The sequence below is a fragment of the Myxocyprinus asiaticus genome, chromosome 6 (assembly GCF_019703515.2).
Source record: "Myxocyprinus asiaticus isolate MX2 ecotype Aquarium Trade chromosome 6, UBuf_Myxa_2, whole genome shotgun sequence".
Taxonomy (NCBI): domain Eukaryota; kingdom Metazoa; phylum Chordata; class Actinopteri; order Cypriniformes; family Catostomidae; genus Myxocyprinus; species Myxocyprinus asiaticus.
The window spans coordinates 52,264,940-52,291,369 of NC_059349.1; the positions used below are offsets into that span (position 1 = coordinate 52,264,940).

The 26,430-nt window shown below is 36.9% G+C and overlaps 1 protein-coding gene across 2 annotated transcripts in view; it reads right to left on the reverse strand.

The window, feature by feature from the left end:
• Window positions 1–26,430, reverse strand: part of LOC127442509 (piezo-type mechanosensitive ion channel component 2) — a 133,213-nt gene that overhangs the window by 66,650 nt on the left and 40,133 nt on the right. The window contains exons 6-17 of one of the 2 annotated variants that reach the window (XM_051700600.1): window positions 25,224–25,485; window positions 23,446–23,659; window positions 18,998–19,166; window positions 18,092–18,220; window positions 17,449–17,484; window positions 14,924–15,053; window positions 11,479–11,642; window positions 9,120–9,350; window positions 7,959–8,073; window positions 6,569–6,765; window positions 5,829–5,977; window positions 2,957–3,130 (exon numbers count right to left, since the gene is read on the reverse strand). In XM_051700600.1, the coding sequence (XP_051556560.1) occupies window positions 2,957–3,130; window positions 5,829–5,977; window positions 6,569–6,765; window positions 7,959–8,073; window positions 9,120–9,350; window positions 11,479–11,642; window positions 14,924–15,053; window positions 17,449–17,484; window positions 18,092–18,220; window positions 18,998–19,166; window positions 23,446–23,659; window positions 25,224–25,485 (1,970 nt within the window). The remainder of the gene's footprint in view (window positions 1–2,956; window positions 3,131–5,828; window positions 5,978–6,568; window positions 6,766–7,958; window positions 8,074–9,119; window positions 9,351–11,478; window positions 11,643–14,923; window positions 15,054–17,448; window positions 17,485–18,091; window positions 18,221–18,997; window positions 19,167–23,445; window positions 23,660–25,223; window positions 25,486–26,430) is intronic. The other variant, XM_051700599.1, reaches the window with a different exon arrangement.

The window sequence follows — 26,430 nt, forward strand, 5'->3', positions numbered from 1 at the left end:
GAATGCTATAATTGTGCGATTTTAGATTTGCACAAATAGAATTTGTACAAATTTTATATTCAGTGTCTGCCAAGCACTGACAATGGCTTTATTGGCATTCTTTGGCAGTTGTGTCTTCCTTTCTTATCAGTGTCTTGCAACATAAGCATTAGCAACACCATGTTACCATTGGCATTTTGAAGCTTACATTTACATTTATGCATTTGGCAGATGCTTTTATCCAAAGCAACTTACAGTGCCCTTATTACAGGGACAATCCCCCTGGAGCAACCTGGAGTTAAGTGCCTTGCTCAAGGACACAATGGTGATGGCTGTGGGGATTGAACCAACAACCTTCTGCTTACCTGTTCAGTGCTTTAGTCCACTACGCCACCACCACCAAGCTTGAGTACCATGGTTCTACTGTGCAAAACTAAGTTAACATACAACTGTCTATTTAACTGTTTCTTCTCTCATTTTACCTTTTTAATTAAGATTGTAAAATATGAACTGGCTAAATTTTTTGATTTTATAATTTTACACAAGCTATTTTAAAATGAAATTTGCTTTTTTAACAGTCAGGTATGTTCTTTTTCTTTACAATAAACATTAAAGCACTGTGCTATTTGGTTTATATTTATTTGTTGCTGTAGGAAACAACTTAAATTAAAAAAATCGATGATCACTGATGTCTTAAAGCTTTTTTCCCCTAACTGACATATTATAAGTGAAAAATTCAGTAACACTTTCTATGAAGCCCATATTTATAATACATTGTAAAGGCATTATAAATGCATTATACTGTATTCATAATGTCTCATATAACACCTTATAATAAGTTATAACTTCTCATAAATAATTATAACTACAGTTATAATAAATTATAAGACTTCCTCAATTCATAGTTATAACTCTTAGAGTATATGCATTAAAACACAAGCTACATCCAATTTTACAGCAGCAGAAGTTAATAAAGTTTATCGTATAAGTGCTGTTTAATGTAAACAGTCAAAAGGCTTTATGACGTGATCACATTATAAGTGGTCTTTACCTGCGTTAAGTAAAGTTACAAAAGTAATATCTTCTTATAAACAGCCATAACATGAACTTGTAAAATACAATATACATTACAAGTCAAACATATATAATGGAAGTTATTTATAGTCTCTACAATAAGATGCACAAACAATACACTTTATTGAATAGAGTCCAGTATAGAACCAGTTTGATGGTTTTTTTTCTTTTTTTCTTGGGTTTGTTTACACCCAAGAAGATTGGCTACATGTGTGATCAATATACATATTTTTACGTAGAGAGAGAGAGAGTTTTTTTTTTTCTCCCCAATTTGGAATGGCCAATTCCCAATGCACTCTAAGTCCTCGTGGTGGCGTAGTGACTTGCCTCAATCCGGGTGGCAGAGGACGAATCTCAGTTGCCTCCGCATCTGAGACCGTCAATCCGTGCATCTTATCATGAGGCTTGTTGAGCGCATTACTGCGGAGACGTAGCGTGTGTGGAGGCATCATGCTATTCTCTGCGGCATCCACGCAAACACACCCTGCGCCCCACCGAGAGCGAGAACCACATTATAGCGACCACGAGGAGGTTACCCCATGTGACTCTACCCTCCCTAGCAACCAGGCCAATTTGGTTGCTTAGGAGACCTGGCTGGAGTCACTCAGCACGCCCTGGATTCAAACTCGCGACACCAGGGGTGGTAGTAGGCGTCAATACTCGCTGAGATACCCAGGCCCCTGAGAGAGAGAGTTTTTGATATATTTTAACCTTGTAGCATTACAAGTGTTTTTTGTAATATGTCAAAATGTACATTGAATGTGTGTTATTTTGTATTTTGTGCATGTGTAATGTATATAACATCCAACATAAATTGTAATGTCTTATAACTAATTAAAAGTATCTTATGGATGTTTATAAGAAGACCTTGCTTAAAAGCATATCTTTTATATATATTACAAATATATACAGGTATATAATACATTATAACTTCTGCAGATAAAACTGGATGCTGCTTGTGTTATAATGCACTGTGCTCGAAGGTATAACTATGGATAGTATTGTAATGTATTATAACTGTGGTTACAATTATTTATGAGAAGTTATAACATATTTATAATGCATTATAAATATGGGCTTCATTGAAAGTGTTACCAAAAATTCTAATTGAGTTTCTCAGCCCTGTTGACAGTCCTAGAAGCCTTTCTAAAATCTTAATAAAAGTTAACGTCATTATTTAATGGCAGGTAATGCTAATGCACTTAAGCTTTAGACAGTAATAGCCAATATTGATGGATTTGTCTCTTCCATGTCCCAAGAACTTGGTAAGTAATGGCCATTTTTTAAGATTCAATCAGTTCTCAATGGAGACAATTTAAGTCCCATCCAATTTGCTTTCTCATTGAACATTCTGTTTCACTCAAAAATACGTCAAATTTACACAATTGGGCTGAAAATGCTGTTTCATGTTGACTTTAAGAAAACAAGTTAACTTAAAAAAGAAAGTTGAACCAAAGCGTTGAAACATAGAAAGATATCATACATTTTTCAATCTAGTAAGGACTAGAACTTTTCTAGCGAACTGTTTAAACAGGTGACGATCTTAAGTGAGACAACAAGACTTAAATCAGGGTAAATTATGGTAGAGAACAGAGGAGCAGAGAGGTGAGCATTCATTGTGGTTTCCATTGATACCAGAGAAAGGAAGCAGTCACCCACCTATCCACAATCAGATAGATACGACCGCTGACTTTTGTATAGCTGTAGCATGAGGGATGGCAGGGGAAAGATGCAAGCAGATGATTGGTTAAAACAAATCAAATGCATTGGCATGAATAAAGATGATTTGTAGAGAAGTTTTTCTGCGTGAAAAACAAACAAGGATTATGCACCTGCAGAATCAAAAGAAGAAAAATTGTTGACCCTGGATACAATATGCGTAATTGGCATACATGTCTCTCACCTGTATATGGTGCTCTCCTGTTTACTGACCACAGCTTTGAGATCGGTGAGCTGCAGGAAGCGGTCGTGGAAGTAATGCAGATGCAGGATACACACCAGCAGAAATGACGTGGGGATAAAGATACGAGTGAACAGATCAGACAGGTTGTACTTCTCCAGACCGATATCCTTCAGTCTGCGTGAGCCACAGAGTGAGAAAGAGAGAGATGATTCCAAATGAAGGGTGCTGTGAACATTGGCCCATTGCTAGAAGATTGAGTCTTTAAAGTATGGCTGCATGATTATGAGAATGATCATAATTGTCAATGATTTCCCTTGATATTCCCTTATGAAAAAGAAGTACGTTTAAGCAAACTTTCAAAAAGAGTACTTTGTATGAAAATAATATACTTTCAAAGAACATACTTTAATTGTGAACAATTTATTACAACTTGAATATAAGTGACATTTAATTAATGTTTAAATATTTGTTAAATGCAATGCATTTTTTTGACCCACACTTAGAAAGCACTTGTAGTACTTAAGACATTTTTAATATTATAATGCACTTTAAATACTGTATATTTCAAGTATAATGTTGATATACTTTGTTGCAACTGAATATCAGCTGTACTGCAATTTTAGTGCATGCTATTATAAAATATTAACCTGTACTACACTCTACTAAACATTTCTTTTTTATCAACCTTCTGATCTTATACACCACACTATTATAAAACAATTAGAGTGTAACGAGTGTCGGCTATTTTCTGAAAGCATTAGCTGCTTAAAAAAAAATGTACTGACTTTAAATGTAATTTTTTGTAACACACTTAAGTTGAAATGATGACCAAGCGTACTTTTGTTGAAATGTGCATTAGTATATAAGGCAGAAATTCCAATGAATTATAATAAAGTACAATACAACATTATTAAAAGGTATTGATTTAAAATTTACTTTCAAAATAATACTTTTAAGTTGACATTAATACAAAGTGCACTTTTTTTAAGTGTGCTGAAGTACACTGGCAAGAAAAGGGATGTGAACCATTTGGAATTGGCTGGTTTTCTGCATTAATTGGTCATAAAATGTGATCTCATCTTCATCAAAGTCACAAGTATAGACAAACACAATATGCTAACAACACACAAACAATTATATTCTTTCATGAACTTTTGGATTTTATAACTGGTCGATCCTCTTTTGACAGCAATAATCTCAATCAAGCGTTTCCAGTAGCTGCGGATTAGACCTGCACAACATTCAGAAGGAATTTTGGACCATTCTTCCATACAGAACTGCTTCAGCTCAGTCATATTCTTGGGATGTCTGGTGTGAACGGCTCTCTTGAGGTCATTTCACAGCATCTCTATTGGGTTAAGGTCTGGGCTCTGACTGGGTCACTCCAAAAGGTGGATTTTCTTTTTTTGAAGCCATTCTGTAGTGGATTTACTTCGATGTTTAGGGTCATTGTCCTGCTGCATCACCCAACTTCTACTGAGCTTCAGCTGCTGCACAGCCACCCTGACATTATCCTGTAGGATATCTTGAGAAACTTGGGAATTAATTTTTCCCTCGATGATGGCAAGCGGTCCAGGCCCTGAAGCAGCAAAGCAGCTCCAAATCATGATGCTACCTCCACCACACTTCACCGTTGGTATGCGGTGCCCTTTTTACGCCATACGTAGCGCTGCGTGCTCTTCCTAAAAAAATTCAACCTTAGATTCATCAGTCCACAAAACATTTTCCCAGTAGCACTGTGGAGTATCAAGGTGGTCTTTGGTAAACTTCAGGCATGCATCAGTGTTTTTGTTGGAAAGCAGCAGCTTCCTTCGTGATGTCCTGCCATGTACACCATGCCTGTTTAATGTTTTCCGTATAGTAGACTCATGAACAGAGATGTTAATCAGTTCCAGTGATTCCTTCAAGTCTTTATCTGTCACTCTAGGGTTCTTCTTTACCTCATTGAGCATTCTGCGGTGTTCCCTTTGAGTCATTTTGGCTGGGCGGCCACTTCTAGTGAGAGTAGCCACAGTACTAAATTGTCTCCATTTATAGATAATTTGTCTAACTGTTGACAGATGAATATCTAAGCTCTTTGAGATAACTTGTGACCCTTTCCAGCTTTATGCAAAGCAACAATTCTTGATCGTAGGTCTTCTGAGATCCTTTTTTGCGAGGCATGGTCCTCGCAAGCAGATGCTTCTTGGTAATAGCAAACTCAAAATGTATTAGTGCTTTTTGTAAGTCAAAGTAGCTCTAACCCACACCTCCAATCTGGTTTTATTAATTGGCTGGCAGGTTTGCAAACTCCTGACTCTAATAAGCTTTTGTTGACACTATTAGCCTAGGGATTCATTTACTTTTTCCACAGCACTGTGAATGTTTAATGGGATGTGTTCAATAAAGACATGAAAGATTATAATTGTTTGTGTGTTGTTAGCATATTGTGTTTGTCTATACTTGTGACTTTGATGAAAATGAGATCACATTTTATGACCAATTATTGTAGAAACCCAGCTATTTCCAAAGGGTTCACATACTTTTTCTTGCCATTGTAACTGTGCAGTCATAATTCGAACATAAGCTTTGTTCAAAAACTTATATTTATTCAAAATATAATTTCTTATTTGTTTCATTTGATTTTGGAAAAGTAAAATAAGACCAGGACATTTTCTTGTCTAGTTTCATGAGAATCACCCAACCATGACCGCTTGGCCCATAACCAAAATTTGTAGTCCCCCCTTGTGTCAGTTATACAGCCATACAGTTTCAAGTCAGATAAATATGAGCTTGCCTGAGAAGATAGCTTCCCATGTAGACAACAAGGGAGCTCACTAGGGTTTGTACTTCATATCAAATAATTAAATCATTAGGAGTCTTCAAAACTCACACTCCGGCTGACATGCCCGTCATGCTAGTCCACGTATCAATGGCGTTCTCAAACTGACAGGTGTAGATAAGGATAAGCACTAGCATAGTGTAGACCACCACAGACATCCAGAAATACTTCAGGATCCGGCGCCACCACTCATAATGAACCTGAGGAGAAGATAACCACTCTGTCAAGGGCTTTTAAACAAATGGTTCACCTAAAAATAATTTTATAGGGCCCAATATTTGTGTGGAAAAAGCTATCATATGGTTTTACAAGACTTGGAAAATAGCGCAGGAGTCGCATGGATCATGGTTCTATCGAGGAAAAAAAATAATGTAATGCTGTGCTTCTCAACTGGTGGGTTGCAACCCAAAAAAGGTTCACGGGCAGCAGGGAAATACAATTCTGAATGCAAAAAATAAAATGCAATGAAACCTACAATAGTGCATAATTAGGATAGCAGTATTTTGACACACATTCATCTATTTCTTAGTAGAAGCTAGACAAATGGTACAGATGTCAACATGGACAGGTTGTGAGACATGCTCTCATCCTCAAAACCCATAAACAAAACTACACAAGTAAAAGATAATGTGACTCAGACTATGTTAAAGCAATGTTCCAAATTTCAGTGTTTGCTTTTAAGGTCATTTAGTTTACTTTTTCTATAACAAATAATTCTGTAAAACTTCTGTCCAGAAGCAAAACCAGTTGAGAAGCACTCAAGCCCTCATCAGCCCATAGAAGAGCAGAACCTGGTAGAGAGCCACGCAGAAGAGAAACATCATCATGTAGACGATCTTGTACATGACCATGGTTCCCTCGAAGCTGACGAAGAAGAACATTCCTCCGCAGATATAGATCCAGTATTTGACCAGTAGAGCCATCACCAGTTTCCCCATCACCTGCATCAGGTCATTCTCGTCCCCCTCCTCTTCCTCCTTTTCTTCCTCTAAATCCCACAAAGAAAAATGTGGGGGGGGGGGGGGGTTATAAGAATCCCTTAAAGGAATAGTTCACCCAAAAATGAAAATTCTCAACCCAGATGTGTGACTCAACCCTTTTTTTCTTCTGCAGAACACAAATGAAGATTTATCGAAGAATATCTCAGCTCTGTAGGTCCATACAAAGCAAGCCAACAAGGTCCAAAACTTTGAAGCTCCAGAAAGCACATAAAGGTAGCATAAAAGTAATCCATACGACTCCAGTGGTTAAACCCATGTCTTCTGAAGCGATTCAATCAGTTTTGGGTGAGAAACAGATCAAAATATAACTACATTTAACTATAAATCTTGACATCTGCGGTCACCTTGGCGATCATGATTTCAAGCTTGATTACACTTGCTAGGGCCATCTAGCACTCTGCGCATACGTCGAGGACTAGGAAGTATAATTAAGCTTGAAATCATGATCGTGCTTAGAGACTGCATTAACAAGATGTACTATGAAAAAGGAGTTACATTTTGGTCTGTTCTCACCCAAAACTGATCATATCGCTTCAGAAGACTTTGATTAAACCACTGCAATTGTATGGATTATTTTTATGCTGCCTTTTTGTGCTTTTTGGAGCTTCAAAGTTTTGGTCACCATTCACTTGCATTGTATGGACCTACAGAGCTGAGATATTCTTCTAAAAATCTTAATTTGTATTCAGCAGTAGAACGTAAAACATACACATTTGGGTTGGCATGAGGGTGAGTAAATGATGAGAGAATTTTCATTTTTGGCGAACTATTCCTATAATTGTCAGCATAGGACAATGCAATTAAAAATACACAGAAAATGACAACATACAGTGCAACAACAACAGAACAAGAAGTGGAACATTTTCTGTATTTTCTGAGGTGACAATTAAATAATTTAGATCATTGTATATTTATTTAGACCCTCATATTAACACACAGCTTAACGCAAACTTGATTTTAAAATTTTTGGTTGTTATTAAAAGAAATCCTAACGCTATCAGTGTGAAAGCTTAATATGTGACTGTGACTGCAGTTACTGTATTCTACTGGGACGTTCACGTGTTGCAGACGCAATATGCATCAAACAGGGTGCAAAATGATCATGTATGACTAACATAATAAGCGGCAAAAATGATAAAAAAAACAAAACAACGTTTTTGGATTCTAATAAATGGCGCACCCTTTCTCAGCTCCTCCACTTTGACGTCACAAAGCGCGGGTTCCTCCTTCATCTTCTCTCGTCGCTCCATCAGAGTTTGTCTGAGCAGCAGCCAGAAACTCAACTGACACAGAATCTACACACAGAGATAGAGAATGATATTAGCAAACTGCCAAAACCGTAATAAAATTAATCACCATTAAATTACTGAGATAACTATAGGAAAGTTTTTTTGAAAACTGCATTACGTACAACAGTAGCCTAAAACAATGCCTAAATGGATATTTGGCTATTGGTTCACATAAAACAATAGCCTAGGTGATATCAGCTGAAAAAGTCATTTCAGAAGCCGAGAAGTTGTTACATATGAACGAAAGATAACAAAGACATTTTATGTTGACTACAAGCCTTGTGATTGTGTGATTATCAGAACCTCACAGCACAATCCAAAATACAACATTGGAGTTATTTTTGTCAAATAAAGTGCTGCATAACAAATGTGAGATACTGCTTAAATATAATACAATTACCATTTACTTATTATTATAATTATTATTAGTGTTACAGTGAATATTACATAACTACACATTAGTGATATATTTCTGTTGACTTTTTATCACTTTAAATTGAGCTTTTATTTTGGTGGAAGCTTTTATTTTGAAGCCCTTCCATTTCTGGGTGTTTTTGACAGTAGCTTCTCACATAAATAAATATGTAGTCTGTATTTGTCTCATGCTACAATGTGAATTAGTGCTCTGCTCAATGTCATCTGCTACAAACAGAGCGTGCAATGCTCATGATGGTGTTTTCCGTGTATGAGCCAAGGAGCCCTAAAAGGTATGAGCACTTGGTGTGTTTATATCAGCACAACACCAGCTCCACACATTCACTTTGAAGCGCGCAGCACATGCAGACTTTACATTTATCTCATTAAATCGCAGCCTTTGCAGTTTAATAATTACACTACGACATAATGTGATTTTAATTTGTGTGCTGAATATGTACGGAATGACATTCGTCCATCAAAAGATATCAGTTTTTGGTATCAAAGCATTTTTATGAGTACAAGTACATTAGCACGGTATCGGACATCCCTAATTTTTTGTTTGGTTGAGATCACTTCAGAATGGCAAATATAGGCAAATGAATTGGTCAATGGTTTAGTCTATCACGGATTGTTACCTTGGGGCTCAGTTCAGTGAAAGGCACCTTCATCTTCAGAAAGAATCCAGGCACCGGACTTAAGTGCTCAAAACTCCAGATATATTGAAGCACCAGCAGGAAGTTTCCATAAGCCACCATGAAGGGGGACGTCAGCATGGCATATTTCCTCCTGTCTCGCACCATCCACAGAGTACACGACCAGAGGAGGAACACAAACGTAAGCCAGCTAACGTACGTTATACTCCACGCCTTAGAAAGAAAAAACACTCAAGCATTTCAGAGTCATAAGTGGGATAACATAAGAGAAAGGGTAAGATCTTTCATAAATCATATTTTGCAATTTAAAGGAATAATTCACCCAAAGATGAAAATGTTCATCATCACTGACTCCATCTTTCCAACTTGTATTATTTTCTTCATGAAATACAAATGGAGATGTTAAGCAGAATGTCCAAGTTGCTCTTTTCCAAACAATGAAATTAGATGGTGATTTATACTGTCAAATTCTTACAAAGGACAAACATGCACCATAAATATGGTCTATACAACTCAGTACGGAGTCATACTTCAACTTTGTGTTAGGAACAGACTGAAATTAGATCTGTTATTTGCTGATACACTTGCACTTCCATCGCAGCTCTCAAATCTTCAACAGCAGCTCACACAGATCTTCAACAGATCACTGGAGCAGTGTGAAGTTCCCTGCTGCTTCAAATGCTCCACCATCATCCCTGTCCCAAATAAACCCAAAATCACAGGACTTAACATGACCACAGACCCATCGCTCTGACGTCTGTGGTCATGAATTCATTTGAGAGACTGTTTTTGGCCCACCTGAAGGACATCACTGGACCCTTTCTAGATCCCCTTCAATTTGCTTATCGAGCAAACAGGTCTGTGGACGATGCAGTCAACATGGGATTGCATCATATCCTGCAACATCTGGACAGACCAGGGACATATGCAAGGATCCTTTTTGTGTACTTCAGTTCGGCTTTCAACACCATCATCCCAGCTATACTCCAGAATAAATTAAACCAACACCCTGTTCTCACGTCTATCTGTCAGTGGATCACCAGCTTTGAGACAGATAGGAAATTCACTTCCAGCACCTGTACGATCAGCACTGGTGCCCCCCAGGGATGTGTGCTCTCCCCACTACTCTTCTCCCTCTACACAAATGACTGCACCACCAATGACCCATCTGTCAAGCTCCTGAAGTTTGCAGACGGCACAACTGTCATCGGCCTTATCCAGGATGGTTGAACAGCTGTCTGTCTGGTGCAATCAAAACAACCTGGAGCTGAACATGCTCAAAACAGTGGAGATGATAGTGGACTTTAGGAGGAACACCCCAACACTGACCCCGCTCACCATTCTAAACAGCACTGTGGCAGCAGTGGAGTCATTCAGGTTCCTGGGCTCTACCATCTCACAGGACCTGAAGTGGGAGACCCACATTGACTTCATTGTGAAAAAGGCCCAGCAGAGGTTGTACTTCCTTCACCAGTTGAGGAAGTTCAACCTGCCACAGGCGCTGCTGATTCAGTTCTGCTCAGCAGTCACTGAGTCTGTCCTCTGTCCACGTTCTTGCATTCAAAACAATCACAATGAAAATTCGAAAACTGCAACTGCAAATGAGATTTGATATTTAGGGTGGAGGGCAAATTTATCAGTTAACAACAACCATTTTAGCCTGTTCCTCACACAACACTATTATATATGGAAGCCCTGAACCGCAAGGTGTTTTAGTGCCTTCCTGACCCTATGTTCTACTATTTTTATTTTTCCCTCTGGCACAATTTTTTTTTCTCTGAATATTTTTTTTTTTCCTCCTCAAGAGGCAACACATGATAGCTGTATTGGCAGCTGGTGGTACCAACCTCAGCCACCAGGTGCCACTATCTGTAAGTGTGACATCTTATGCTCACAAGATGACAGAATGTCTGTGGTACTTTATCTGTTGATTGATAGATTTATAGTTATAGTAATACAATTACAAGAATGTGTTGCAAATCTTAATCAAGAAAAAAAATATTCAGAGAGAACAAAAAAATCAGAGAAATAAATTCAGAGAAAAAAAAATAATAATTCACCTTGCGGATCAGGGCTTCCCTAATTATATGACCTTAGAAAACTTGAAATATAGTGCAAAAGTTGTATGGACTGGATTTATGATACCATGTGGTGCATTTTTGGAGCTTGACAATATAACTTACTTTGATGGAAAATAAAAGCTTGATCATTTTCCGAAACATCTCCTTTTGTGTTCCGCAGAAAATAGAAAGTCATATGGGTTTGGAACAACATGAGGGTAAATGACGACATAATTTTCATTGGGGAAACTATTCCAAACTTAAACCTTTGACCTCCTCACCATCATAGCGATGAGAGCACAGATGTAGCTCTGCTTCATGATGAATTTGAAGACTTTTACGAGAGCACTCGGGGGTCCGCCCTGCTCTTCCTCATCTGTCTTCTCCTCTTCCTCCTCCTCCAGCTGTGTGTCCATGACTTCACGTGTGCTCACATCCGTCTTTTCTGTGTGAGGCAATAATACATTCAACTTTTGCATTTGATCACTTTCATAACTAACAGGATCATTTAAAAGAAAAAAAAAAGAAAAAAGAAAAAACATTATTACGTCTTGTTTTTAGAGAAATCTAATAAAACTGAAAGAGGTTTATGCTTAAAGAAACATCTATTATTCCTGTTATCTTACACACAAAGTCTTATTATCTAACACAATTTTGCTTTAAGTATTTTGTAATTTTTTTTATATGAATATCACATTAAATCTGTCTAGGAATTTTTTCCAGGCCGTAATCATTTGTTTTTATTTTAATAAATAAGTGTATAGATTTTACTATTTGACCAATGTTGAAATTAAACTTATAATAATAAAAAATAATTGTGTTTTTTTTTTTTTTTTGTTGGACAAATTTAATTTAAAATGCAAGCTATGAAATTATCTGTAGCAAGATAAAGAAGTCTGCTGTTTTATGTCTGAAATGTCATTTCCACCACAGAATATTATTTATATATACACAAAACATAATTTCTGATAAGGTGGAAATGACACTGTGGTGGAAATGTTCATGACGTTTCAGAAAAATGACAAAAAAGCAAGTGAACTAGATATCCATGGGCCGAACTGTATATTCTGTTACAATAAGTTACAGTATAATTAGTACAGTGATAATAATTGGCACTCATTACTTTTGGACGGACAAAATTTCTAATTACAAAGACTACACACATTCTCGCTGTTTTTTTTTTTTTTTTTTTTTTTCTGTTTTCACCTTTTTTTTTATTTTCTTTGTTTTCTGTGCACCATTATTTGAAGGAATTTCAAATAATATTATTTTGGTATCAACTAGGGCTGGGTGATATGGCTACAAAATTTTCACAATATTTTTCAGCCTATTGACGATATTCAATATACATCTCAATAATTATGTATATGCTTTGAAATTATTTCAAATGTTTTTTTTTTTGTTGTTTTTTTTGTTTTGTTTTGTTTTTTAAATCAGAGGAACCATCATTTTATCCAAACAGCCATTGCAGCCAAATAGATTCAATATTTTAAAGGAATTGAATAAAATCTATTTAAACAAATTAAGGCATGTTTCCTACAGTTTTTCAATAGATAAACACATAGGGAGAATGTAATTTAATAATTTTATGTATATGCATTTTTATATTGATATTTTATATACAATGATACATAGTAGCTTAATAAAAAACATTATTTACCTTCATCTATTTTTACAAAAAAAATTTATTATTTTTTTATTTTTTGGAACCCAGTTGACTATTCATTGCATAATTCAAAATTATTACAGTGGGACCCGGACAAGCTTATTTTTTATAATTTAATACTTTATAATTTAACTAATATTATTTTGAGGATTCTTTTTGTTTTATATACAAGTCATATATTTTCTGTCCAATTTAATTCACCTTCACCTGGAGCTTTTATTTTGACACTGAAAGGTTCACATCTGGTGAAACGCTGTCATCTCCTCCTTTTCTGTTATACTGTACCACGGTTATAGATATGTATAATAACTTGCATGTGCACTGCTCTAAAAGCACTAAAAACACAAGCCCAAACGAGCGTCGCACGTGCACAGAACAACGCATCAACCGATTATTCTGAAGGGCATTCAGACCATGTTTATCTGTCTTTAATCGCAGCCTTTTGATCACATGACCATATCGCCATTTTGATGTTATTTTGATTAATTCTGCAACCCTGAATGATCTCGAAACTAGTCTAGGGTGCTTAAACACTTGGTTCGAATGCTTGGACAGAACCCGAGTTCGTTTCCTCCCCCCTCCCCCTGCCCCCGCTGGTCTCTGATATCATATTGTTTGGGTCCGAACTGTGGTTCGATTACATCATCAACGTGAGTACAAGCAGCAGCTGTTTACCAGTGCAACTAGGTAACAACTCCAGAAAACGTCATTGTGTTCAGTCAGTGAAGTATTAAAGTTTGTCCCTTTGCATTTACAATGAACACTTGCCATGCACAGAACAACAGTTGTGTTTGTCTCCTGCGGATTCATTGAATGTGCAATGATGTGATGAATATTAGCACTTGTCTGCTGCAAGAGATGTCAAGAATGTGAGCTGCTCTCAAGGCGGTGTAATTGGACACAAGCAGGTTTGAGAAATGCATTATATCATAATAGCTACGATCACGATAACTGCGATAACTTCATATCAGCAGCGAACCGTACCAAGGTCAAATGAACTGCACCCCAGACCTCCTTTTCAAGCGGACCCGGGTGCGGTTCACAGGTGCGCACCTGAGTTCGGAAAACGCCGTTCACATTATCCAAACAAACCAAACTTTGACGTCATTCGACCCCAGGTGTGCACCAAAAGTGCTATTGTAAAAGCACCCTTAGGCTACTGATGCTCTTTCTGAAACTTAATGGCCATATAAAAAGCACATTAAAATCATTGCAATATGGACCCTTTTCACAGACCTGTAATGACACGTTTCCACCTTCTTTGACAATGTAGCAAACTTTTTTATATTTCCAATTTTAAAAATATTTAGTGTACATTTATAACATTGTACTTTGTATTATAACAGAATACGGAATACTTTTTAAAAATCAGTTACCATAGCGACGATGAGGCTTCTAATAGAGCCGCTGAGGGAGTGACAGAAAATTTGGCCTGCTTCTCTCTTCTTACTGCTGTTATCCAGCGCTCTATATTTTTATCTTATTTTGCAAAGCTGTGAAAGCATAATCATTGATTTTTTCTTTTGCTGTTGGAGCAAACGGGTAAGCAAAAAATTTAATTTGCTGTGGTCCCCCATTCACCGCCGGTCAAGTTTAGCCAACTATGACGACTTCCGCTTCGCGAACGCGAATGTGTGAAAAGGGTCCATTGCTTGATTTTATATCGTCAGCAAAATCATCACGATTATGTTGTAAATATTTGATATATCGCCCAGCCCTAGTATCAACTCAAGAGAAACTGCCCCCAAACGAACTGTGTTTGGCCAGAATAAGCTGCAAAGTGGCTCAGATCTTATGCTGGTAGTCAAAAGTCTGGCAACACGAAACTAACAAACAATTGGCTTTTACGTTCTATTTGTTAAGGCAGTTTTAACTCTAATTGTGATTTTGAAGTTATCCGCACTAACTTATGTTGTGAAACTAAATCGTTTTCAAGCACACTGATGAGTGAACTGTAAGTTGCAACAAAGTTATGATATTTACTTCTTTAAGAAAAAATATTTATAACATATTATACAACAGTATATTAATATAACAGTATATTTATGGATGTGTCATACCCTCAGCTTCTGTTGGTTGATCAACTTTGTACTGTGGAGTCGAGTAAATGTCCAGACCGGCAGGTCCGTTTTCATTGGGCACGGCAGACACATAGTCCAATGATGTCCCGTTGGAGTTAACCACCACTACCTTTAACACAAACACTGACTAAATTATTATACAAGAGACAGATCACATCATATGCTATTAGTGCACTACACAAATCTCTGTTGAGTATATCTAAACAATTAAAAAAAATTAAATAACATGCAAGACGATGTGCATTCTACCAACGCTCATAGTTTAAAGTTAAATAAATGTAACAAATCAAATGGGCAACCACTTTAACTCCTTTCGAGAATATCCGTGTCATATTTCACCCCAAAATCGAAAGAAATAAGAGAATGAAGAAATATTAAGGAAATAATGAAGAAAGAATGATAAATAATTGTAAATTAATTTCATTGTTTAAGGAATATTCAATACAAGTTAACAGCTATTGACAGCATTTGTGGAATAATGTTGATTACCACAACAAATATTTTTAACTGGCCCATTCACTTCCATTGTACATGTCTTACTATTAGGATGATTTTTAAATAAACGAGGGACGAAATTATTTTTATGATAATCAACATTATGCTACAAATACTGTCGATTGAACCCAGAACATTCTTTTAAATATTTTTTATACATCATGGTAGTATTTGTTGTCCATTCTTTAATGTGTGCTGATTTTCTGTCAATTAAATCTGACATGCTGAAATACAGTGTCAAGACAAAGTTTGTGAACCCTTTGGTTTTATGAATTAATTGGTCATAAAATGTGATCTCATCTTCATCAAAGTCACAAGTATACACAAACACAATGTGCTTAAGCTAACAACACACAAACAATTATAATCTGTCATGCCTTTATTGAACACATCCCATTAAACATTCACAGTGCTTTGGAAAAAGTGAACCCCTAGGCTAATGATGTCAACAAAGCCTAATTAGAGTCAGGATTTGGCAAACATGCCATCCAGTTAATGAAACGAGATTGGAGGGGTGGGTTAGAGCTACTTTGACTTATAAAAAGCACTCAAACATTTCGAGTTTGCTATTCACATTTGCTGACGTGGACCATGCCTAGAAAAAAAGAGATCTCAGAAGACCTATGATCAAGAATGGTTGCTTTGCATAAAGCTGGAAAGGGTTACAAAGTTGTTTTGAAGAGCTTAGATATTCATCTGTCCTCACTTAGACAAATCGTCTAGGTCACACTTTACATTAGATGGCCTTAACTATTATGTACTAACATTAAATACATACAAGACTATGCATTTACTGTTGTTTTGCAAAATTCCCACATTTATTGCTACTGAGCAAGTACAGGTAGGTTTTGGAGTAAGGGTAGGTTTAGAGTTAGGATTAGAGTTAGGTTTTGGGGTAAGGGTTGGGGGTAAAGTTAACAGTGTAACTACAAATGTGATTAAATGCAAGTACATTTAATACTTTTCCCAATTTGGAATGCCCAATTCCCAATGTGCTTTTAAGTCCTCGTGGTCGCGTCAGTCCGGGTGGTGGAGGCGGAGGATTCATGTATTGAATACCAGTTGCCTCCGTGTCTGAGATCGTCAACCCGCGCATCTTATCATGTGGCTTGTTGAGCGCGTTGCCATGAAGATATAGCGTGTGTGGAGGCTTCACCGCGGTTACCATGCTCAATTCACCACGCGCCCCACTGAGGGCGTGCTTTTAAGTCCTCGTGGTCACGTAGTGATTCGCCTCAATCCAGGTGGCGGAGGACGAATCCCAGTTGCCTCCGCATCTAAGATCGTCAACCCGCGCATCTTATCACGTGGCTTGTTGAGCGCGTTGCCACGGAGACATAGTGTGTGTGGAGGCTTCACGCCATTCACCGCGGCAACCACGCTCAACTCACCACGCGCCCCACCGAGAACGAACCACATTATAGCAATCATGAGGAGGTTACTCCATGTGACTCTACCCTCCCTAGCAACCGGGCCAGTCTGGTTGCTTAGGAGACCTGGCTGGAGTCACTCAGCACGCCCTGGGATTCGAACTAGCGAACTAGCGAACTCCAAGGGTGGTAGCCAGCGTCTTTACCCAGGCCCCTAAATGCAAGTACTTTAAATGTAATTACAATGCAACAACATGTATGTACATAATAAGTACGTTGTATCAAATGGTTAAGTACATCGTAGCTAAGGACACCTTGTGTTTGTAACAAAAATGTCACAGTGCAAAAAATCTAAAAGGTCCTAAAAATGGACGTAATGTCCTTTACGCAAAATGCATTTTTTTAGTCCATTTAGATTTTGGGGTGAAATGTGACTTGGATATGTTTTCGTGAGATTCCCCCAAAGATGAACACAGTTGATACAGTTTCACCTGGAACCCACAGAATCATGCCACACCAAGAGTACCACATACACAAACACAAGCTACAAAAAGCCCGAATCAATCAACACTATATTTGTCTACAGTTTTGTGAACACAGAGTTACATAAGACTTGGCATAACCACAATGAGCGCAAACCTCAGAGGTACTGTATCCGTCCTGAGTGGAGATGAGCTAGAAAAGAGATAGCAGATAGGGGCGAGGTGAATGTATTGACGTGTACAGGAGGATCGATAACATTATACTGTTCCCTAACATCAGCACTGAGTACAGTAAAGTACAGCAGCACTATTCACAGATAGAGACTAGCACTCAGGCTGAGGAACAAAAACCTTTAATGTTGATGGGGAGAGCTGAAGCAAACACACACTAGAGATTAAGACAACCTGGACACCCTATATGTTGCTTTTAAGACAACATGACTACCTGCCACTTAAAGGCAAAGTTCCCCAAAAAATGAAAATTCTGTCATAATTGACTCACCCTCATGTTGTTTCAAACCCCTATGACTTTAATTCTTTAGTGAAACACAAGGCAGAATACTGGCCTCAGTCACCATTCACTTTCACTGTATGGAAAAAGGATGCAATGAAAGTTGACTGAGGCTAATTCTGTCTGACATCTCCTTTTGTGTTCCACAGAAGAAAGAAAGCCATATGGGTTTGAAACAACAACATGAGGGTGAGTAAATGATGACAGAATCAAATTTTTTGCATGAACTATCTGTTTAATGGATTGTCATTGGAGTGTAAATTCATCCAAAAGCTCTTTGCTTTCTCACATTTCGTTCCTCTGTTTTTTGATGGGCTTTCCACCAGAGCAGACGCTTCCTGATGTCTGATGTTAGACCAACAATGTCTGCAACTGTCTCATTTCCTTCATTCTCCTCCTCCTCTTCCTCATTCTCCTCCTGGAAAAACATAAATAAACAGGAAAATACCGTCAGTGAGTACAATGCATAGAATTCAAACATCACAGAGCAGCAAATAAAAGAAAATGCAACAGCTAAATAAATTGAAATCAGAGCCCTGACATATATATATATAAAAAATAATAATAATAATGATGTACTAATCAGTGCAGTGAATTAATGCATAACTGTGTTTATGATTCAACATCAATCTCTCTTTGATGTCATGTCACCAGTTATTTTCATCGCTCAGATTTACGGTGTCATTAAAATAAATCCTAATCAAACCTATAGGCCTATGGATCAATATGCTCATACATGTACCATTTGAAAGGACGCCATGTATTGAACAGTCTATAAAACCTTTGAACTGCAATGCGAATGACAGCAGTGAGCGTGAAAAAGTGATGAAGAGATCAAACCGGTTGTTTGCCAAAGGCATTAATATGATGTTTTTGAGGAAACTGCTTAGTTCTATGAATCAGTTTCACTGGATCTCAATAATATATTCTGGTGAAAGCCAGGCAAACATGCAGCACTGCAAATATACAATTTAAATATGTAAGTATTGCAATTGTATGTTTTTGTAACTACATGTATATGTTTTGCCAGGTGGGTACTTAAAATAATACAAACATATATTATTACACACTAATATGTGAGTGCTTTATTCTTAAGTGTGTCACAATCCAAGTTTTGGACCAGCATAAGATGACGGCCAAAAACAGAACAATGTCACAGTGAAAGATGGCATGTAACAAGTGATCCTAATCTTACCATAATCGTGGGGTCTTGCAGCCACAGACGGATCAAGGTTGCCAGTGTGTAGTAAAGGACCAAAAGCATAATGGGGTTGACAAAATGATGCCAATTTAGACCAGGATTAACAGTGAGCTTCCAGGTAGAAGAACAGTCCGTCCGAACAATTGATGATATACCAAACAAACTGTAAATGGAAGGAAGGGGAAGGAAAAAATTAAAGGAAGGAAGCAAGAAAGGGGAAGGAAGGAATGAAGGAAGTAATGAAGAAAAGAAATGAAGGAAGGAAAAAAGGAAGTTAGAAAGAAACGGGAAGGAAAGAAGGAAGGAAGGAAGGATGGAAGGTATTAAGAAAGGAAGGAAGGAAGGAAGGAAGAAAGAAAGGAAGGAAGAAATGAAAAAAGGAAGTTAGCAAGAAATAGGAAGGAAGGAAGTAGGGAAGGAAGAAAGTATGGAAGGGGAGCAAGGAAGCAAGGAAGGGGAAGGAAGGAATGAAGGATATGATGAAGAAAATAAATTAAGGAAGGAAGAAATGAAGGAAGAAAGTTAGGAAGAAATAGGAAGGACAAAAGGAAGGAATGTAGAAAGTATGGAAGGGGAGGAAGTAGGCAAGAAAGGGGAAGGAAGGAATGAAGGAAGTGATGAAGAAAAGAAATTATGGAAGGAAAGAAGGGAGGAAGGAAAGAATGGAGGAAGGAAGGAATGAAGGAAGGAAGGAAGAAATGAAGGAAGGTAGAAAGTTAGCAAGAAATAGAAAGGAAGGAAGGAAGGAAGGGGAATGAAGGAAAGAAGGATGTGATGAAGAAAATAAATTAAGGAAGGAAGCAAGGAAGGAAGAAAGGAAGGAAGAAATGAAGGAAGAAAGTTAGCAAGAAATAGGAAGGACAAAAGGAAGGAATGAAGAAAGTATGGAAGGGGAGGAAGTAAGCAAGAAAGGGGAAGGAAGGAAGAATGAAGGAAGGAAGAAAGTTAGCAAGAAATAGGAAGGAAGGAAGGAAGGAAGGGGAGGAAGGAAGCAAGAAAGGGGAAGGAAGGAAGAATGAAGGAAGGAAGAAAGTTAACAAGAAATAGGAAGGAAGGAAGAAAGGGGAAGGAAGGAATGAAGGATGTGATGAAAATAAATTAAGGAAAGAAGGAAGAAATGAAGGAAGGTAGAAAGTTAGCAAGAAAGAGGAAGGACGAAAGGAAGGAAGGAAGGAAGTTAGCAAGAAAGAGGAAGGAAGGAATGATCAAACATACGAAGGAAGGAAGGAAGGAAGGAAGGAAGGAAGGAAGGAAGGAAGGAAGTTAGCAAGAAAGGGGAAGAAAGGAAGGAAGGAAGAGGAGGAAGTAACAAGAAAGGAGAAGGAAGACAAAAGAAAGAAATATTAAAGTCAAACAATTTTACTTCTCTAACGTGACATATAACCAAGCAAACCAGAATATTTTAATGAGTAAAAACAATGTAGGACGGGACATCGACTTATCCACTTGCAATTGAGACGTGACTGTGAGTTTACAGTAGATTGTGAAGGACTACTCTCTATCTGAAACTCTGCCGGCACATACTTATGAGGAGGCTTTTTGACCAGGACGTGGAGGCTAAAGGTCAAGTTCACCCTCCAGAGCATTTACACGTTTTACAATGATAACTCTTCTTTTTCTACATTACATTAATGTTTATTAGCAATAAATTACTCTGTTAACTGTTTTTAGATTTTAGAAGATTTGAAAAAGGCTATGTGACCTACAACAATCCCTATATAGTTATTTATCTATAGGTTAACATTAACCAATAGCCTGCACACCTAGATGACTTCAGCCGAAAATGAAAGTCATTTTAGAGGTGGAGAAAGTTATTATATTCTAATGAAAGACATCAAAGACAAACCATTTTTTCTTTAGAATAAAAAGCTGTGAATAATCGCTTAAAATAAAACCAGGAATGTATATTATTAAATAGGGTCAGTGTTGATTTTCTGTAGACTTTAAGGGACACTTTAATTCTTTATCTTACTCTTGCTGTAGTTGGGATAGCAATGGTCATATGACCACAGCCGATGTTATGGGAATAACAGGAAGTGATGCTGAAAATGAAGGCTATCAACGCTGTTGTTCAACAGTCACTTAGATCAAGGCAACGATTCTGTCATCAACTACAATTAGGTCACAGTCTTTTTAAAAGTAGAGCACCACTAACAGCACACACACACACACACACACACACACACACACACACACACACACACACTCACACACACACACACACTCACACACACACACACACACACACACACACACACACACGGCTACTGCTATTGTTCAAACCAAGACTGCTTTTAAACAGTAATAAAAGAAAACTGGAACAAAAAACCTAGATTATTTTTATATGGTTAAGATATGTAATGACCTATTTTTATATGATTTCTTTGAATCAAAATAATTCATAACAACACATTACGTTCCTCATACCAATAAAACCAACTCTAGTGTATATAGTGGCAAGTAACACATGGGCCAAAACAAAGGGCGGAAATGAAGTTAAAACAAGGCAACTCTACTATTCATAGAGCTAATGGCTGCACAGAGCCAAGGCAACACAGTCCACATCTCTTGAATCAATACCCATCTAGAAAGTCAAGGACAATAACATGAGTGGTGACGCCCATCAGCACCTACAGATCACAACCGGTGTATAACCAGTTACTTTACACCAGCTAACCCTGAACAAATCCGAGAAAACAGATGGAAATATCCGGTGAAGGACAACTGGTGCTAAAATACACATGTTAGGGCTCCATTTGTGGGTGTGCACAGTAACAGAGCTTTTAAAATTGTATGGCTTTAAATGTCCTATCCAACAGTTTACGCATACATAAATGCACAAAATTGCTATGTTGCTTGGCAAATGTAAACAGCCTTCACCTTCAGCCTACTGAATTATATTACTAGGTGGATGATTCTTCCCTCGTGTTGCACATTGCTTTATTACAAATCAGATATTTCTAGTCATGGATGCTGATTGGTCAATACAGCGATTCAGTCGTGCTAAAATACACAATATTACTTTATATAGCTATGATGCAAAACACCTGTTCACAGTGTGAGTACTAGGGGTAGAGGTTAAATATTAACCTTAGTTTACATGTCAGGGACTATATATCCTAGTGGAAGGATGGATTTGCTTAATGCATTGATGAAAATTTGTGCTTAATATTTTAATGTTAATAAGTTATAACTTCTCATAAATGATTATAAATACAGTTATAATACACTGCAAAAAATGATTTTCAAGACAAGTATTTTTGTCTTGTTTTCCTGTAAAATGATCTAAACATTCTTTAAATGTGATTTATTTACTAGTCAAACAAAATGGCATAAGATATTTAGTCTTGTTTTAAGAGAAATCTGACCAAATTTGGTGAACTTTAGACTTAAAACAAGAAAAAATTCTGCCAATGGGGTAAGAAATATAAACTCGTTTTCCCTTTGAGTTAAGCTTATTTTTCTTACCCCACTGGCAAACAGTTTTTTCTTGTTTTAAGCATTTAAGCGAGTCTTTGCTGCTTTAACGCTTGTTACTCAGAGGTTCTTAGAGGACAGAAATGTCCGCGTCAGAAAACTGCCATTATAATATTATATATTCATATTATTTTCCACTTTCAACAAGTTAATTTTTTTAACCAACGTCAGTCCTGATCATAACTACCAAATATTCATTTTCAGGATTTTAACCCTTTAAATGTCAGTTTGTTTACAGAATGCCACTGTAGTTTTTTTACACACACACACACACAAATTTCTCAATAAACACATACAAAACACACTCTGACATCCATACCAACACACCCACACAATTTTAGCTGCATCATTTATTCAACTGGCCTGCAGTGCTCTATAATACAGCAAACAGAAAATAGGAAAAAAGCATGTATTTGCTCCATAGGCTAAACATGAGAAAAATGGCACAATCTGGTGGAAAATATTAAAAATTAAAAAATGTTAAGCCAGGGCTCTGGAATGAAAACATAATGGCACTGGGATCAAATATTGCAGTTTTAATGGGTTTCAATGGGGACATTTTTGTCCTGAGTGTAACTATTTTGTGTACACAGTGTATTATAGATGTATTATAGGAACTGAGGTTGAAATATCAAAATTCCCCAGAAAAATACACACTGTTGTTCAAACAGTTTAAACATAAATTTATGCCATTGGCATTAACACAGCCAAAATGATAGAAAAACAAAAATTAAAAACACAGAAATGTCCCGAAGGTCGCACAAGGGTTAATTGCGTTAATTTGTTTCACACATTATTTTTTATATAATTACTTGCACTAAATTAACGCATTAAATCGACAGCCCTAATGTATATATACTGTGTATATACAGTATATATATGTATGTATGTACTGTATATATGTATATATAAGAAACATAAGAAAATTATTTTCTGGATGTCCTAAGTGTGTGTCTGTGTCTGACCTGACGTAGCTGTCGTTGGGTTTGATGGCGTCCTGGAGGAACTGGAACTGGTTAGTATAAAGTACGATTAGATGTCCAGCACTGAAGATAGCCATGAGAACACACAAACAGCTGAAGAGGAGCATGTCAAAGGTCTTGCAGAATGACCACCACGTACACAGACCCAAAAACACAAAAAAGTAGACGGCTGACGTCAGAGAAGGGAGCATCATACCTGAAGACAAGAAGATAGATTATCAGAAAGACACAGTCTGTAATCAAAATTCATAATCCCAATATTAATTCAAATATTTCTCATCATCTTCTCAATTCTTCATGCAAGATCAAATGATCTGATCTATGATATCCATATTATAGTGTTTCTTCAACTTGTGGGCACTTTCAGCCCTGTGAAATTCTAGAAATTAAAATCTTATTTTTTACACTAGTTTATTTAATTTGTCTGTTAACAATGTCCAACAGTGTATGTACATGCATCACAGGAGATTTATGTCATTTTTGTCATGAAAAGTCCCAGCACAGTGTCATTTCCAGCACATCTCAAATATGGTATTGTGCTAAATTAAAATCTGTTCTGGAAATGATGCTGATGGAAATTACATTTTTACGTTTTTGAAATAAAATCGCTGACTCGTTTTTCTTGCTAAGGCTAATTTCATAGCTAACATATAATGTATCCTAAATAAACACAATCAAATGATATTTTCATACTTTCTGACTAATTTTGCCAAATTACAGTTTGATTAAAAATGATGCCCAATAAAAAAAAAATCTGCTCACAAGATTTTTTTTTCTAACATCACTTGTCTCATATTTGTTTTGTTTTTTATTTTCTCCCCTTTTCTCCCCAATTTGGAATGCTGAATTCTCAATGCGCTCTAAGTCCTTGTGGTGGTGTAGTGACTTGTCTCAATCCGGGAGGCGGAGGACGAATCTCAGTTGCCTCCACATCTGAGACTGTCAATCCGAGCATTTTATCACGTGGCTTTTTGAGCGCGTTACCACGGAGACCTAGCGTGTGTGGAGGCTTCACACTATTCTCCACAGCATCCGCGTACAACTCACCACGCGCCCCACCGTGAGCGAGAACCACATTATGGAGACCACAAGGAGGTTACCCCATGTGACTCTACCCACCCTAGCAACCGAGCCAATTGGTTGCTTAGGAAGCCTGACTGGAGTCACTCAGCACACCCTGGATTCGAACTTGCGACTCCAGGTGTGATAGTCAGTGTCAGTACTCGCTGAGCTGCCCAGGCCCCACTTGTTTCATATTTCATCTCAAGCATGCTCTTCACTGACACTTTTGTCCACTTGGTACACTAACTTAAAAAAAATTTAAAAAATTAAAAAATTAAAAATTAAATAAAACTGTGAAAATAAATATCGGACAGTCATAAGTTTTGAAAAATAAATAATTTTCACACAATAAATATTTAAATGGTTTATGTATATTTCACTCTTCAGATTTTTATAGTTTTAAACAAGTAATAATTTGTATTTTTATAATGGTTTATTTCTAAAGTTATTATTGAAAGTCTTGGTCTGCGACAAGGCTAAACTTTTGTAAAGTACCAAAAATAAATGACATGTTAATGTTATAGCTCTTATACTCTTACTGTATGTCAACAATTGTCCCATTGGTGTCTACTTGTATTTTTTCCAAGGAATTTTAGGAGGTAACATGAAGGTGATAACTAAATGAAACATAACTGAGATCTTGATCCAATCTGATGCAATGAAATGTTCCTCTGGAAAGACGTTTGTTGGTATCTCACCTGTCAAACCAAGCAGAATGGTGACCACCACCTGTCCAGCGGTTGTGATGAGGTTGCCGATGATCTCCTTTAGTTTATTTGCCACTCCTGCAACTCTGCGCAGGATCTTCATCTTTGTGCTCTCCTCCACTTCTTCCTCTTCCTCCTCCAGGTCTTCCTCCTCCCTCTCATCCTCCTCTGCTTCATCTTCTGCATCAAAGTCTTCATCAAAGAGCATTTCATCATCATTGTCGTCAATTTCCACTTTCTCGTCACTCTCCTCCTGTGTGTGGACGATATCATCATTAATTCCCATTTGAGGTCGACCGATAGTGGATTTTGCCAATACCGATAACTAAGGAGGTGGAAAAGGCTGTTAACCAATTAATCGGCCAATAATTTTTTTTAACTGATTTATAGAAGTCTTTTCTTACTATGACGGGCACAGAACTAAAAGTCTAAACTGAATAAAATCCCAGATGCAATTTACTGTCCAACCAAAATCCCAATATAAAACAGAAAAAAAAAAAGATTTCATGCAGAACACGGGACTTTTAATTATAAACAAGCCAGAAACATAGAAACACTCTTATTATTAAATAACTGAGATTAAATATATATATATATATTAGGAAAATTTCAGCACTTTTTAAATCTGTGATTAATTGCAATTAACTATGAAAAATGATGTGATTAATCATAATTAAAAATGTTATTGACTGACAGCACTAATATATATATATATATATATATATATATATATATATATATATATATATATATATATATAGGATGAGGTTTAATAAGGAATACAATTTTTTATTATTCACAAGAAGCAATAATATTATAAATTCTAAATTTTTCTTTGCATGCCCTCGCTTTAATTTAAAACACTTGATTATCAAATCAAACTAAAAATATATGGATTGAAGTAAGGATAAAAATATAGATGAATATTATCAATGATGACAGATTTAAATAATCCCCATGAGGTGTCAGTAATTGTTTTTATTTCACCTCTGTTCTAAATTAAAAAAGAAGACAAAGGAATAAATAAATAAATAAATAAAAAATGATCTGCAACTATCTGCATAGATTTTTGCAGAAAACTTCCTTGTTACTTTCGTAACCTCCATTCCCTGATGGAGGGAATGAGATGTTGTGTTGATGTAGTGACACTAGGGGTCACTCTTGGGAGCCCTAAACACCTCTGCTTTTTGAAAAAAGG